Source organism: Juglans regia, chromosome 4, assembly GCF_001411555.2.
Source record: "Juglans regia cultivar Chandler chromosome 4, Walnut 2.0, whole genome shotgun sequence".
NCBI classification, from domain to species: Eukaryota; Viridiplantae; Streptophyta; class Magnoliopsida; order Fagales; family Juglandaceae; genus Juglans; species Juglans regia.
The window spans coordinates 27,943,281-27,960,738 of record NC_049904.1 but is presented as its reverse complement, the minus strand read 5'-3'; the positions used below and the strand labels follow the sequence as shown (position 1 = coordinate 27,960,738).

General features: G+C 35.0%; 2 protein-coding genes across 5 annotated transcripts; both read left to right on the top strand.

The window, feature by feature from the left end:
• Positions 1-3,322: 3,322 nt before the first annotated feature.
• LOC108983237 (gibberellin 2-beta-dioxygenase 8-like) lies at positions 3,323-9,107 on the top strand. 4 transcript variants are annotated; one of them, XM_035689629.1, is made up of 5 exons: positions 3,323-3,576; positions 3,819-3,901; positions 4,837-5,338; positions 7,354-7,681; positions 7,788-9,107. In XM_035689629.1, the coding sequence occupies exons 3-5, from the start codon at positions 4,869-4,871 to the stop codon at positions 8,016-8,018; spliced, it is 1,029 nt and encodes a 342-aa protein (XP_035545522.1). In that variant the 5' UTR covers positions 3,323-3,576; positions 3,819-3,901; positions 4,837-4,868; the 3' UTR covers positions 8,019-9,107. The 4 variants fall into 4 exon arrangements, with proteins under 4 accessions (XP_035545522.1, XP_018810357.1, XP_018810359.1 ...); XM_018954812.2 differs by having other exon boundaries at positions 4,840-5,338; positions 7,788-9,106; XM_018954814.2 differs by having other exon boundaries at positions 3,323-3,729; positions 3,835-3,901; positions 4,840-5,338; positions 7,788-9,106.
• Positions 9,108-16,391: 7,284 nt separating this feature from the next.
• On the top strand, positions 16,392-17,458 carry LOC108983238 (nuclear transport factor 2B-like). The gene is made up of 2 exons (XM_035689628.1): positions 16,392-17,030; positions 17,252-17,458. Exons 1-2 carry the CDS (start codon positions 16,632-16,634, stop codon positions 17,324-17,326), a joined length of 474 nt encoding a protein of 157 aa, XP_035545521.1. The 5' UTR covers positions 16,392-16,631; the 3' UTR covers positions 17,327-17,458.

Sequence of the window (17,458 nt, the reverse complement as noted above, 5' to 3'; positions counted from 1 at the left end):
AATCTCAAAACAAAAAAAAAAAAATATTAAAATGTTATATTCTAGCAATATTTTAACTTTATAATATTTTTTATTCAACTTTTTCTCTCTTATTTCCCAAAACTCAATAAATACTTAACTCAAACTATCACACTACAATTCACAAACTATCTTACTATTATTCACAAAATTTTCATCTCATGTCAAGAAATAAACATTCCATTGAAGCTAAGACCTACACTCCAAAACATCCCTCCAACGCTATTTCTATATATGTTGTCTATTTGCATAACTTTGCAAGGAACAAACATGCCCTTAAATTTAATTTTTATTAAAATTAGATTCATTTGATGTGTGAGTGTTGTTCAAATAGAATCAATTCTAACAAAACTAAATCCAAAATCATACGGCCTATAGAAGACTCTGAAAATATGAGTTCCAATATATATTAATGAAGTCAATTAAGTACGCACCAACCTAGCTACAGGTCACCATGACTAGCCAAGGTTTGCACTCCAAACACTCCTTATCGCCTTTTGCCTCCTGGCCTTTTAATCCGTATAGGATGCATAATTTCTTTGTGTTTCTGGCAAATTATATTGTCTATTCGAATAACTTTATAGGGAAGCTAGTTATTAAGATGTGAGATGAGAATTGATTGTTAATAAAACAGTAAAACAAGCTGCATAAGGGTATAACTTAGTAAGTAGAATAAGGATTTTTCAGCATTATGCATGTTGTGTTAATGGCTGGAGAATCAGCAAGAATGGAGCAATTCACTTGATGATCATATTCAGGCAGGTGGAAGGGATGTCGACATTAATGTTTCCTATGCTTTCTGCATGTCAACATGCAGAGATTTTAATAAAATTGGAAAGCCTGAATCTTCTGGGCCTCATAATCATTGAGTAAATGTAACTGAAAAAGCAAGACTAGGGCCAGCAAGCTGGGCCTCCAAGAACGACATGACGTCCTGCCATCGAGTCGTCGACACTCGACATGCACCTCCGACCCCATGCACGAAACAGACGTCTTGAAATTGACAACAACATTTGCCCCTGCACAGTACATGTATATCATCCCCACCGGTGCTCATGTGCTTCAAATTCAACATTATTTCATGATCTTAGCAGTCGACGTCGCAGACTACGATAATTCAAAGCACCTTTATTGTAGAAAGACTCGAAACCCGGGAAATCATGCTAGTTATGCGATCGGGTTGTGAACTAATTCTGTGTGTATATGTATACATATATATATATATATATATATATATTATTGGCTTTGAAAGATGCAAAACGTTGCATGTTAGCTCAGTTTTTGAATGATTAACAAGGACGAACGTGGAGCTCTCCGAATCAGATGTTAGGGATCGAGCATGCATATATGCATGCATGCATGGTATTCAAGTTTTAATTTTGAGCGTTCAACGACCCAACATTAATTAATTAGCCCATTTACAACTAATTAACGAAGTCCTGCGCGCATGCCCTCGATCGTACGTCCCAGTACATGCATCACACCTCTTTACTTTTAATTTTGCTCCATGCATGCATCTTGCCAACAGTACTAATTTCATTATTTAAGTAGTGGACCATTATGTTCCAGATCAGGTATTTTCCTTCAGTCTCAATATCACCATTACAACTCATAATCATATTGTCCTAATTAATGATGGGAAAAAGAAATAAATTTTCATAACGACACTCATTATATATGATTAATAATCATGAATATCGTTTGATCATAGAGCTTTCTAGCTAGCTTTGTCGACAACCATGTGACGTTGCATGTATACGTACTATATACACCTCGCTTTCATACATGACCAGCCAGAGCTGATCCAAAGAAGGATTTGAACATATATATATATATATATATTTATATATATATATATACCTTTATAATTCATGTAGTGCTCCATTAATATCACACGCCTAACTATATGATCTTGATATCATATCCATAGATTACCCGTCATTTCCTCTGTTTTAGGAAGGCACTTCTAGACATTTTAGTGACTAAAAATAATCAGGAAAAATTCAGAAAAAAAAAACCATGTTTAATTTATTTTGTTTTCCGAAAAAAAGAAAAGAAAAGAAAGATCAGATCTTGTTTAGCTAGCTAGCTCCGATCCATAGCTTTCCCACCCCTATTTCAACTGATCTTGAGTTAGAACCACAAAAGCATGACATTAATGGCCAACCATGCACACAAAACTGTTCGGATAAGTATGGTGTAATAGTTTGTAAAAATTTTGAGTGTGCAAGCTGTTCGGATAAGCACTTTAAAACAATTGGATGGCCACCAAAACTTATTGATTTGACCCTATTTCCTAACGACATTTATATTTGTACTCCTGCAATTAATGAGTAAGCTAGCATGCAGTAACTTAATAATTAAGATCATACGTACGTGCACACCTAGCTAGCTAGGTGTAATATTTATAGCTATATAGCTGCTAAACACCCATGTAATTATAAAAAGATTAACGGTAGATGCCCTTTTATTTTGGGGGGGGCTTATTTCCTCGTGAACATGACATGCATGATGAGGAACAAGATATTTAAGCAGCATTATCAATCGATAGTTTGCGAGCATATATGCACTTCGATCTGTTCGGAGGAGTTTGAGCCATGAATCCAGCTAACTTAGATCTAGCTATGAGAGTAGTGTTACTGTGTCCTTTCTATCAAATTGAGTTAAGCACAGCACATGCACCTGCTGCATGCCTCAATTCTCATCCAAGGGGCCAATTGGAAGATATGCCAACATGCATGCATGTGACTCGCCCAGATTCTAGCACGGATGAGGCGACATATACTTAGAGGTTCCGGTTGTACGGTCGGCCCATGTACCAATAATGTGCCATTTTATTCACAGATTTCAGGTGTCGCACGCACCCACGCACCCACGCACAGATAGATCTATCGGGGAGAGAGAGAGAGAGAGAGAGATTTTAGGTAGGTTTGAAAGCAAAGTTTCAAATGGTGTATATTGAACCAAGTCTCCTTCAATAATATTGCATCAACAACATTTGGTTCTCGTTCTTCCAAGTGATCTATCGTTTGACACAAAAATTAGAAAGGGCCCGGAAAAAAGAAAAAGAGAGAAAGAGAGAAAGAAATGTTTTTAGCAAAAATGGTGAAAAAAGATCCACCCTAATTTTTTCTCTGACAAAACCATGAGACGCGTGTTCCTCTACAAATCATAGGCTTTCAATCTTCATAGATCAAAGCTCTCTTCTTCGTACGTACATCAACTATACCAATCATTGATGATATTGCTTTTTGGCCTATAAATATCTGCCTGATCTCCAATCTTTCTGGACTACACTCATACACGCACTAGGTACTAGTCTCTATCCCTTTGAATATCTCTCGCTATCTTATAAACCCAGCCAGACTGCAGCTTCTCTTTATCCTTCCTAGCTAGCTGCATAACTAGCACATGCTAAAATCACTTAAAAATCCAGCACCTATCATATTTTCTTTCTTTATTTACTTCGTGCTTTAATTTGTTTGATCCCTTTATCATTGCGGTCGAGTCGACGTCCGAGTCTAGTACTGATCATGAGCGCCTTTCCATAACAAAGACGTACGTACGCGCGTCTTCCTCGATCCGTTAATATTATTAATGCCGTGGAAGTGATCTTTCATCTTCAATCATGCCCTTATCTTTGAATTTTTCTCCTCAGTGAAAGTGATGATGCTGATCAATAATTCAGCCTCATTCCGATCACTTGCCAAAGTAGCTTTTTTTAATTTTAATTTTAATTTTCTTGAAAGAACTATTAATTGGGTACTACATATACTACCAACAAACTAAAGCCCCCACAGTTTCCGTGCATTGCAGATCGGAAGAAGCATTAATGGTCCTGGAGTACTACACAACCTGTTGGAGCCTGATCTAATTAAACCAGGTATATTATATATATATATATATATATATATATATATTAATTGGAGTAATGTCACGTATAGTTATAAAGTATATAAGTGTCGCATAATTATTAAAAAAAAAAATTATTATTAAAAAATTAATTTTATCATGTAAATTAATTACAACCATTCATTGCAAATTAAAATGGTAATGATAGGGTTAATACTGATCTCTTAAGTATTTTTATAGTGTATTTGAAGTTTTTTTTTTACCATTTTCTTTTAAGTGTTTTTTTAACATTCTTAATCATTAAGAAAAAATTAAAAAAATATATAATTTTATTAATTATAGTCACTAATTCCTTAACCATTAAGTAAAAAAAAAAAATTTAAAAATTAAATACAAAAAGAATAGTAAATAGATAGTAGAAGAGTAGTAACCCTATTATTTTCCTTACATATGGTGTTTGATCGTCTTCAAGAGTCATAGGGTGTAATTAGTCCTTTATTTAATCAATATTTTATCATTTGTAGTTACTTAAATATTAACATGATTTTGTCTTTTTAATTTGTGAAAAGTTCCACAATTCTTTAAAAACTCCGAGATGTATTTTATATTAAGTTAAGTAGAAAAGAAAAATTGTTGGATAAAAACTTTTTGAAATGTATTTTATATAGGAGTTAATTATGAAAGTATAAAATTAAGTAGAATTAAAATATATATTGTATATATATGGAATAGATTTTTTGGGAAAAGTTTTTTTCTTTAGTTTTACTAAATTCTTTTACAAAAATTTAGGCAAATTATTAGATGAAAAAGAAACCTCGAATCATGCATATAATATATAAATATATATATATATATATATATATATATATTTATATATAGCAAATTAAGCTCTACGATTTCTTTTTTAAGAAAACTAGTACTAGATGATACCCTTGTATATAAAGCTCTAACATTCTCATGTCACACCAGCTTTCAGCCGCTAATCATCAATTACATATATGGATGCGGACCCACCATTTCACAAGGCCTACGAGAACCTCTTCGACATTAAAACTACCAAAAACATTCCGCAGGACCTCCTCAACAAAAATGATAACAAGCTTTTCATCGTCGAGGAATGCGAGCTTCCTATTATCGATCTCAGCCGCTTGAACCTCAGTGAACTGGAGAAAGAGAAGTGCAAGGCAGAGATAGTGAGGGCTTCAAAAGAATGGGGTTTTTTTCAAGTTGTGAATCATGAAATTTCTAATGAAATTTGGGAGAAGATAAGATTTGAGCAGCAAAGGATGTTCAAACAACCATTTGATAAGAAGATCAAAGAGGATAAATACTTAAAACTTTCAGCTGGAAGCTACCGTTGGGGCACACCTTCAGCAACAAACCTTAGCCAGTTATCATGGTCAGAAGCTTTTCACATTCCTTTGGTGGATATTTATCGCTCATCGGGTGGCTTCGACAGTACTCTCGGGTAATATTGCTAACAAGTAATTTTGGTTTTTTTTTTCTTGCACATTATAATATATTCTATTTCCTTTTTTGCCAAATAGGTAGCTAGATTTAAAAAGTTGTTTAGACTACAGCCCATCGAGGAATAGGGAGAGGTTTCATCTGTTGGTCATGCTAGCTACAACTGATTAGACTCCATATTGTACGTTTCATGTAATTTAGAGTGCGATGGCCAAACTTCGTGCCTCTTAATTCATTCATTAATTTTTTTTATGATATTTATTTATAATCATGGAAAAATGCTACTTACACACAAGAGAGACATGCATATACGTTATAAGAAAATTGTTTATTTATAAAAATGACTATTTCTTGTCAAAAATCGTTTATTTTCGTTACAAATAGTTATTATCGTCTCAAATAATCCGTCACAAATATTTATTTTTCTTTTAATGTATACCACAATAATAGAGCACAACTGCCTTGGTGGTCTGGTTTCACAGTCCCGGTTTGATCGAATTAACTGGCCGGCCTCAAACTTCTAATTTGAAGTTATCGTTTATTATCTTTTAACCATTATCCTTTCATATTATCTTTTAAAAGAAAATTAATATTTTTTATCTTATTTTTATATGTTTTTAGTTTTAATTTATAGATTTTGGATTCATCTCTTTGAACTGATCTACCCGCGTATTGCATGCTTAATTGGGGTTCAGTACTTTCACTCCTGGCCTCACATCACTTTCATAGAAAGTATATGAAACGACAGCTCACCGCATCATCGACGAGTGATCACCTTCTGCTTTCACAGCATCACATGTAGATACTTTCGAACCACATCTTTTTAGCTAGGCACAGTTGCAGTGCAGTACTGCACAATATTTCACAGTTGCATCCGTGTACCGCGAGAGACACGTACGCTTGGCAAATGATCAAGCTGCATGCAGTACGCTGCAATTCGTGGAACTCAATGTATGTACGTAGCCTGTAGGTCCTTAAATCTTAGACACGATCTAACATATATGATCGGGCTTCTGCATGGCCCGGCCTTTCACTCTCTCTCTGTCTCTTCTCACTTTTCCGCCTCCTCACGTGTGATTACCGTAGAATCAAACATCTCCACACGTGAATTTCACGAGTGAGCTTAGGAGTTAGGCTTGACAGAGTAAACAGCACTCGGCTGAGGTGGTCTGAGGCATGCTAGAACTTTATCACGTATAACTAGAAAGGAGCAACGTATTTAGTGAACTGAAATCAACTCAATTTACTTCTCTTTTAGTTATGCAATTTAGATGAAATAAAATGAAATGTTTTGTTAAAAATTGAATAAAATATTATTATAATATTATTTTTTAATATTATTTTTATTTTAAAATTTGAAATAGTTAATTGTTTAATATATTTTACGTGAGAGTTTGGAAAAATTTAATAATTATATGAGATGAGATAATTTAATTTTGTGTAACCAAATTAATCCTAATTTTAAGTTGAGTCTAACATCTTAACACCTAATTCTCAAATCACTAAACTTATCTCAACTCAAAATCTCTTTATATATGGAACCCACAGCTTTTTTCAACTCAACACCTATTTACACATTGGACCCACTACATTTTTCAATTTTTTATAAATACATCTAAACTCATTTTAACATCCAAACATATCTAAACTCAGTACTACTATTCATAAAGAATTCAATTCATCTTAACTCAGCTCAACATCTAAACGAGGCCTAAGTCATCATGTGGTGCATACGTATAAATTAGTAGCCTTCATCGTTATGTATCGATTCTTGATGTGTTGAACTATCCCTAATCCAAGTGCGTTTTCAAGAAAATCTTGCATTTTCATACATCCTTGAGATTTAAAGGTTAATCCTAAGTGTTTTGTGTTTTGACAATTAAGCCAATAATATCGAAAGTTTGTGAGTGTTGTGCCATACAATATTCTAGATTAGACAACCCTATTTACGTCTCTTGGCGCCCTGCTAATTTATTTGTTTAGTCTAACGTAATTACTTGCCTTGTAATCATCCAGTACAATAGTGCAACATTTTGCTATGACGGTATCGAATTTGGCACAAAAACTAGCTGAGATCTTGGCTGAAAAAATGGGTCACGAGTCAACTTTCTTTCAAGAAAATTGTTTGCCAAGCACTTGCTATCTTCGAATGAATCACTACCCACCTTGCCCAATTGATCTAGATGATCAGGTATTTGGTCTAACGCCACACACAGATAGTGACTTCCTCACAATATTGCATCAAGACCAAGTTGGTGGACTGCAATTGGTGAAAGATGGGAAATGGATTGCGGTTAAACCTAACCCAGAGGCTCTTATTATCAACATTGGAGACTTATTTCAGGTAGATCTCGCATCTTTTACAATATCATGTCACCTAATTTGAGATAATATAAATATTTCATGTAATACTTTTTGGCTGCTAGTAATTGATTATCTCATGCATGTAGGCATGGAGCAACGGTACGTATGTGAGCGTAAAACACCGGGTGGTGACAAACCCAGTAGTAGAAAGATTTTCCACTGCGTATTTCTTTTGTCCAGCATATGACACTGTAATACAGAGTTGCTGTGAGCCTGCAATCTACAAAGAGTTCAGCTTTAGGGAATATAGGCAGCAGGTCCAAGCGGATGTTCAAAAATTGGGTTCCAAAATAGGACTTGCTAGATTTCTTGTTTAAAGGCAATACCCCAAGAATGTTGCATACATGCATGCATCTACTAAGTTATAATGTTGAAATATATATATATATATATATATAGATATATATAGTAGAGAGAAATATTAAATCTAGTACTGCGTCGAACTGCAAAATAAGAAAAGCATATATGCATGCAGGAAGTTGATCTCAGTTTGCATGATTGACTGCAATGTGAAAAAAAAAATTTTGGATGTTTTTGTTGAGGGCCTTAACATATCATGCCTACAATATCAGGGTTCTGTATATATGTATGATCAATATTCTTATATCTCTCTACATTATATAGAAGCTTAATTAATGCATCGATCACACAACAAGTTGAAGATAGCCACCTTCCAAGATAATCCTTCTTAGACCCAGTTGATCTCTACCAAAAATTGTTGCTTGAAGAGCTCCAAATTAGGATATATTCAGCCAATAATGGATTATAGAAGAAATTAAATCACGTTGCATTCTTTAATTTTCTGTCAGTATCAAATTAATTCACTGTTTACGTAACAAGTAAAAATACCATGTATGTGAGAGTCAGTGTAAAACTGGAATACACACGGGTACGTAGTAGCTAGCCCCACACGAGAAGGCCATGCATGCTATTAGATACATCGCGGACACATTGCAATGAGATCACAAGACGTTGATCAGGTACGTGCATGCAACTTCGTGGATCAGAGTCCTTACATGCTATTGGGTAGACTACACATGATAGATATGATCTATTGGGTAGATTACACGTAGATCATATCTATATTACATGCTGATGCTATTGGGTAGCCTTTAATTAGTTTAATTAGCATGGTTAGAAATTATCTTTGGTGTTAATTAGCTTGCTTAATTAATTAGTTAATTCGCTTGTAATATAATAATTTGTAGTAAATTTGTTGGTTTTACTAATAAAATGACAGCAATAAAATTGAAATCTCAGAATTTTGTCTTTCATTTGTTCTCTTCCAACGAATTCTCTCTCTCCCAACTTAATTCATTTATAACATGGTATCTATCAAATTTTCTACCCTTAGAAGCAGTTTCTGAATCTTTAATTTTCTGTCAGAGTTATGTCACTCTTCATGACCATATATAGATTTTATAGTTTTCAATCACATATGTTTATATAAATATATTTAAAGGGATTTTCATATATCAACCACTTATTTAAAGATATATATAATAAAATTTAAGGTGAATAATAACATTTTTTATTTTTTATTTTTTATTTCTATATATCATCCATAAGGAAATATATAGAGCAAGGGTCATCCAAACTTTGGTGCAGAATCCAGTTTGGAATATGCATAGAGATATCATGCTAATAACATTAATGTAATTATCACACCCTTGTGGCATGCTCATGTCAATAATAATATTGAGACTTTGTATATCACTAATATCTGAGATTTCTCAAGCTAAATTTGAGGTGACACAAATTTTCTTTTTCTCTTTCTTTTTTTCTTTTTGTTTTTGTCTCTTAGCACATATACTATGGACTATCATTTAATTATCTACCAATATAATTTCGCACTCCATAAATCTACCAATATAATTATCTTCTTATTTAAAAATAAATTTAGACACTCCCAAATATGAAACGGGTTATTTTTTGGCAGACAATGGTGATTCGTGTTCTGCATCTAGGTATATCCCATATTCTGAAGATCCCGAGGGCTGCAAGAATTATCGAAGTAAAATTGATGTTGGAGACAGAGTTTGGTACTGCATCAGACAGGATAGACCTGGATCGTACAATAAACTATGGCTGAGAAGCTGAGAAGCTGAGATGAGCTGACTTTGCTGGATTATCAAATTCCATTCAAAGGGACACTAATTCTATCTGTGAAATTCCATGTTTGGGTCAAGATAGAGTCCGACCGTACGTAGGTTTTACATTATGGTTAATCATTTTGTTGTGTAATGTTATGCAAAACACACATCAACGATGACAAACAAAATAAAAGCAATCACAATCAAGCATACGACATACAATATATGTAGTTCTGCAAATTGTCTACATCTACAGAACTGCATAAATCTTATTCACAGAGGAGATTACAATCACTCAATCTCAACTCACTCTCTCACACAATATACACTCATAAAATAATTGTTCCCTCTCAAAATATGCTTAAGGCCGTACAAAACAAGTTTAATATGATATATTTATAGCAAACGGCACTGGAAACCCTAATCTAGCAAAATCTGCGTACTTCGCTTGAGCGCGCCTCGAGCGAATGGCCAAATCAACATTGGCTCGAGCGGATGTTGACCTAACACTAGAGTTTGTGTCTCTCTTGAGCCTAGTGTCGAGCAAACTTCGCTCAAGCACACTTTCAACAAACACCTTTTTCAGCTCAAAAACCAGTCTCAACATACACCCCAACAGATTTAACCAAGGTGGCAGAGCTGAAAGAGTTTATCTTTATGAAATCTAGTTTGGCCCCTCCAATTTCCCAAAGATTGTGATCTTGATAACGATTGTTTTCTATGCGATAAAGGAGCTGGCGACAAATCTAAAAGATATCTTCATTGAGCTGCATTAATAGTATTGTTTGAGCATAATTTATGGTTATTTTTTAAGCCTTTTTTCCTCCTAAGTACTGCTAATGTGACAGCAATACATGTTATTACTGTCATGTTCCTCCAAATCAGAACACAAATGTTTGGTCAGATAAACTATTCACTTATATATTACTGGCACTCCAACTATCTGAGACCTATTTTTTTCACAATAAAATACAAAAGAAGCAAAAACCCACATCAAGAGAATCATAAAATGTGATACCCCATATGATAAGGATAAAGGTAGGTGGTGTATGAGATCTCACATTGCTTGAAAATGAGAAGTTATTACTCTTTATAAGATTTCAATAGGACTTCAATTGTATCATTGACTAGTCATTTTGGAATATAAGCCATGTGGTTCAGGCTTTCCATTAGGGCGTTACACAAAAATTCAATTTTCTAGCAAAAATCTGACAACTCCATTCCAAATTTCTCAGAGCCTTCAAGTGAATGTGTTTAAAACATATTGAAATCTTATTTGAACCAAAGCTTGTACATAGGGATTTAGTTACTCAAAGAGTGAACAACCACGAATATCAGAAAGATCCTTATTTTCTACAAATCCTAACCTAGGGCATATGGTCTTGAAGAGAGTAGTAAAACAGAGCTGCAATTTTTCTAACCATTAAAAAGAAAATGGATTTTGCAAGAAATGAGAAATACGTTTGTTGAAACGCTTAATTTAGAGAAAAGGGAAATGACCTAGATGGTAAAAATGATAGAAAATCATGGGACTTCATGTAATATCCCGTAAGACCCAAAATTCCTCTCAAAGATTTGAGAGTGTGTGGTATGGGCTAGTTGATCATAGATTCTATTTTTAAGGGATCTGCCCTTACCCCCTCAGCCGAGACTAGGTGACCCAAATAATTAATTTCTTTGCACCCAAATTTACACTTACTTCTTTTGGCAAAAAGTGTGTGTGCAACCAAAGTTTTAAGCACAATAGTCAAGTGATCTATATGTTCTACTTTAGTCTTACTATAGATCAATATGTCATAAAAAAAATACAATTACTAACCTCCTTAAGTAGAGCTGGAATATCTCGTTCATCAGTCCTTAGAATGTGGCTGGTGCATTCGTTAGCCCGAAAGGCATTACTAGGAACTCATAATGATCGTGATGAGTCCTAAAAGCCGTTTTAAAGACATCCTCTTCCTTCACCTGTATCTGGTGGTACCCAAATCTCATATCTATCTTAGAAAAGATGGTAGCTCCATGTAGTTCATCAAGGAGTTAATCGATGACAGGAATTGAAGATCTGTCCTTGATGGTCTCCTTGTTTAAGGCCCGGTAATCAATACACATCCTCCAACTACCATCGACCTTCCTCACTAGTAATACCGGGAAAGTAAATTGTGGCTGGCTGACTCTAATGACCCCAGCAGCTAGTAACTCCCAGACAATTCTCTCAATTTCAAATTTCTGATAATATGGGTACCTATAAGGTCAGACAGAAATTGGAGTTGTTCCTTCCTTAAGGATAATAGCGTGGTCGCAACTTCTCTTAAGGGGTAGCCCTTTGGGTTCCTCAAAAACCCCACTATACTTCTTTAGAAAAAATCATAATTCTAGAGGTGTTGCTGCCTATAATTTGTCTTCCTTTATTTCTGAAATCTGGAGGAACAAGTGTCTCCTCTCTACCTTGGTCAACTGTGCTAGTTCTATTTCCTCAAGCACAGGTGAGTGGCTTGAGTTCTGCCCCATTAGTGTTACTGAGCCTGTAGCACAAGTAAAAGTCATAGTAAGGGAGGAAAAATCTCATAAAACAGGCCCAAGTGTCCTCAACCATTGCATGCCAAGAACCACATCACATCCCCTAAGAGTAGAAGAAAAAATTCAATGGTAAACAAGTGTCCCTGCAGCAGACTTTCAGCCCCTTTCAACTTACCAACTCCTTTAATTAACTCGACATTGGCCACCCTAACTTCAATGTGCTCCTTAGAATTGGAAACCAATTGGACCTTAGAAATGACGGTTGGGTCAAAAAAATTATGGGTGCTGCCAATATCTATAAGAATCACCACATAATGCCCTTTTATATTGCCCAAAACTCTCATAGTCCTCGGACTAAGGGACCCAGCAATCGCATGCAGGGAAATCTCGGGTGCCTCGACCCCCATATCATGTACAACTATCCCTTCCTTCTATAAGGGTTGGTCCTTACTTCCTTCCTCTTCAATTTCCCCTTCTAGCTCAAACTGCATCCCCTCCATAACATATAGCTTGGCCTTTCTACATCTGTGAGTGAGATTCCACTTCTCATCGCAATAATAACAAAGCCTTTTTTTCTCTCATTTCCTTCATTTCATTTGCACTCACCTTTTGGATAGGAAATTTATTTTTAGAGGGAAACCCTTTAAATGGTGGGATTTCCTTCCTGAATCCCAAATGAGATGGACCCGTGCCTCCTCCCCCACTAAAATGCTCTACAGAAGGGAAATTGTACTGACTAGCAGTCTTACTAACTCTCTTGGAACTGTTAACATACTCCTCTTAGAATTTAGCAAGGCCAAAGGCTGAATTTAAATTGTGGGGTTTCAACATTCTTAGAGGAAGTCTAATCTCGTCTTAAAGTCTACTAAGGAAATGACTGTGTTTGTAATTCTCAAACAGTTCCCTTAATATATTAGAAAGTACCTCAAACTAGGTCATATAGGCTGCCATCATGGTGGACTGTCTCAACTTGGTAATAGCCTCCATAGGGTCATCATACGATGACCTCCCAAATCTAATTTGCAAGGCCTAAACAAATGCATCCTAAGTATGGAAACTACTTGTCTCATATGCATCCTAAACCAAACTAATGCATCTCCCTCCATATAAAATGAAGTCATTAAAATTTTTTTGATAATCTTGCATAGGATTTAGGGCAAAATAGTGGTTCACTTTGTACACCCACCCTGTGGGGTTTTCCATATCAAATCTGGGAAAGTTCAGTTTAATAGCCCTAAATTGCATCCCCTCCTAATTAAGCTCCTCCCCATCAGTTTGTGATTCCTGATCATTCCCCCTACTGTGGTGATTTCGTGAATGTTGATGACCCCCATTTAAGGATTCCAACAATAAATCCAAATTTTTGGCTATATCATCCAATGATTTTTTATGGTTTTCTACTCTGTTCCTGCAGGTTTTGGGGTTGCTTCATACCCATTACCAACTTCTCTAGCTCCTTGTATCGAGTGCCATCTGCCATGGTTAAATTCCAATCCACAAGATCTTTCTGCTCTAATGCCAGTTGATAAGGACCCAATATGCAATATAAGAAAAAAATCGAACAGTAGAACAATCACTGATTTTCAGGGAACCAGTACCTCCGAGAAATGGCTAAAGCCTTTGTATTCATTGATACATCAGAACGTACAACATTCCTCTGTCTAGTAGTTTAGGTATGACTGAATTACAGAAAGATGATAATGCCCCCATAATGGGTTGAGACCCAACAGATAACTAAAGGTAGAAATAACCCATAACAGCTAACCCACGGCTAAATCACTAGCCCAGCCCATGGCCCATGGCCCATGGCCTACAAGACAAAACTAAACTGAACTGAAACAACTAAAGAACTAAACCGAAGTCTTCAGACTCTGAGATCTCCTTCGTCTCCAGTACACACGCCAAAGGGTTTGGAGAAACCCTAGATCTGTAACAGAGATCGTTAATAAAATAAATCTATCAGCAAATATGTGAAAAATACGATTTGTGCAATTATGTAAATCTTTAAAAACACTGAACTTTAGCTAAAAATTCACATTTTTTTATGACAAACCCTATTATTTTTAAGGAAAAGACTTGCATGTCCATATATAACATTAATTATTTTTTCCATGCCCAATGTATCACTAAAGTGAGTCTGACGATGACAAAAGGAAGTATCATTGGTTGCTCAATTTTTGCCTAAAATGGAGCTTGTTTGTTGTCAGGAAACTTCTCAACTCATTTCATATAATCATTATAATTTTTTTAAATTTTTATACAAAATAAAATAAACAATTCAACTTTTTTAAATCATAAAATAAAAAATAATATTAAAAAAATATTTTATAACAATATTTTATCTAAATTTTTAACTTTAATCTCAACTCATCTCATTTCATTTATGAAAACAAACGAGTTAGATTTGGGTATTTAAAATGTTTTAATTATAGTCTTATTGTTGACACTGCATGTTTAGAATTGAAGTGGGCAATATAGCTTTGACTTTATGACTTATAGCTTAAGTAATAAATTCTATCATTAAAAATTTATTTACTGTTTGATAACAATAATTTAAAGCACTTTCAAACATGTTACATTTATTTGAAAACAAATTAAAAGACTACTTAAGAGGTAGAAATGACATAAAAGATTATTTAATTTTTTAAAAATTATGATCATATCTTTAAAAGTATAAAAATTATAATTATTTGAAAGTAGTATAAAAGTCTGAAAATTGTATATATATTTGTCCATTCATAGTCTTTTCATTATCCATAAAAATATGTTTGAGTAAAAGTTCCACACGTACGTTTTAATTTATTTGAGATGAAATGGATTTTAATTCGTAACTTTCAAACAAATTATTATTATTATTATTATTTTATTAAAAAGTTCTCAAAACTATGTAAACACTTTTTGGAGACTCCTAACGCAACACCAAATAGACATTTATGGTAAAAGTTGCCAGAGCCGCATTTGATACCTTGAATCATACGTGTGATGGGCTTCTTTTTTCAAGAGTACTATTAGGTCGATCGACATTCATAAGCATGGATAATTACATAAGAATAATACTAGAGACAATTTTAAGATATGCATGTTTTATATATTCTATTTGAAAAAAAATAGAGTTTATCATTAAAAAAAATAATTTTTTTAAATGAGTTCCAGATTTATCTATTTTTTAAAGAGAGTATATGAGACTTGAACACCTTAAGATTGCAATTATCATTTCTCTATAATAATATAATGATTTTACTGTTCGAGAAATTCTACATGGAAACCTTACAACACACATGCACCTAATTAATATGTAATTATTTGTTATTTTTATCCTTCTATCTTAATGCTTAAATACGTGTGTTTAAATAAAATAGTAAAAATAATAAATTCCATGTTGGTTAAGAGGATGAGTGTGGTATAAGACTTGCTTGTAACATTTGCTTAGTCTAAAGCATCATTCTTCATATAAATAATATATTTGCTAGCAAGGTGCTCCATGGTTGCAAATCTCTTTCGAAAAGTTGGATTCGAGAGCCTACAAATAAGAATTGGCCGCAGCGTATGGACAGGTGGGGTTAATGGCAGGCAGGCAGGCATCGATCGACGCCCTCACCCATGCCCTTTTGAAGGTGATCATGGCAGCTTTCCTTGGTGAAAAGGCCAGGAAAGCATATATTCGATACTTGAAGCTTTCGGCAAAAACTAGCAGTAGTCTATAATAAAACAGTAGCATTTTCGTCACACTCTCAATCTCAATTTGAGAGTCGTACTAACCTTCTTTTATCGGTCTTTTACAACTATAGAAGGCGGTTAATGATAAAGTTGGAGTAATCACAGAAGATAGTGGGGGTGCAAAAAAGGTTCATTTGGACGGCTGGAAAGGGTTCTAAAGATGAAGTGAGGTTGCCTCAACCTACTTCAGGTTGATGCTTGTAAGCATTTTTCTGTTTCAAAGCTTGTGCTACCTTGCGTATAAACACAGCGATGTGGATTCCCCATCTTGACATTGCCAATTACCCAAGTACCCTCTTTCGTTGTAGGTTATGCTTTTCCTGTTTGTTTTTCTTAATGATCAGTGATTGATTTTAAACTCATTAAGATCTGTGCAAACAACTATCTACTATAGTTCAGCAGATTTCCCAACATGTCAATCGCGTATATAGCTCCATCCTACACCAGATCGAGCACCAAATACTAACACGAACTAAGCTCTTGGAGTTTGATAATTTAGAAAGAGAACAGAGATTCGAGAGAGGGCAGAGTAGTCAATCCAGTGCTGATCAAGGAGTCAAACCCTGCAACATCAACATCTTTTCCCTTTTTTGTGCCTTAGCCCACATGTTAAGTACCTTATTCCATTTTCACGACCCTTTATATTTTCATGCTCTGGGATTAGATTGGGAGGGAATAAGATTAGAGAGAGGGAGGGAGAAGATGGAAGAACATGTGGAGATGGTTGGTAGGGCATTCGTGGATCATTATTATCACCTCTTTGACAAAGATAGAGCTGCTCTGTCTTCTCTATACCAGCAAACTTCCATGCTGACCTTTGAGGGACAGAAGATTGTAGGGGTTGAGGAGATATCTTCTAAGCTTAATCAGTTGCCATTTGATCATTGCCAACATGAGGTCAGTACCATCGATTCACAGCCCTCGTCATGCACTGGCGGCATCATGGTCTTCGTCAGCGGCAGCCTCCAGTTGCCTGGAGAGGAGCACCATCTCAGATTTAGCCAGGTCCCTCTTTTTTCCCCCAATCAATATCAGAAACACACACACACACACACACACACACACACACACACACACTTTGGAGGATAAAAACTTGCGCAACTCAATTTAGATGTTTTGTATTTGAGACTCCAAATTCGGATAAGACATTCAAGAATCTTAATCCATGCCTGCTGCAGGCATTAATTAGAAACTGACACAAACTTTGAAATCCTATGTTGCTGCAGATGTTCCACTTGATTCCCACCCCACAGGGAAGCTTCTATGTGCAGAATGACATATTCCGCCTCAATTATGGCTAATCTGTTGTCATTCAACCATTGATGTATGTGGCAAATCTGCCTCATCACTGTTAATTGTATTGATCGAGGGAACAAATACAGTTCATCATTCTATGTTTTGTTTAATCTTCAGAGGTCTCTGTTTCATTGTTA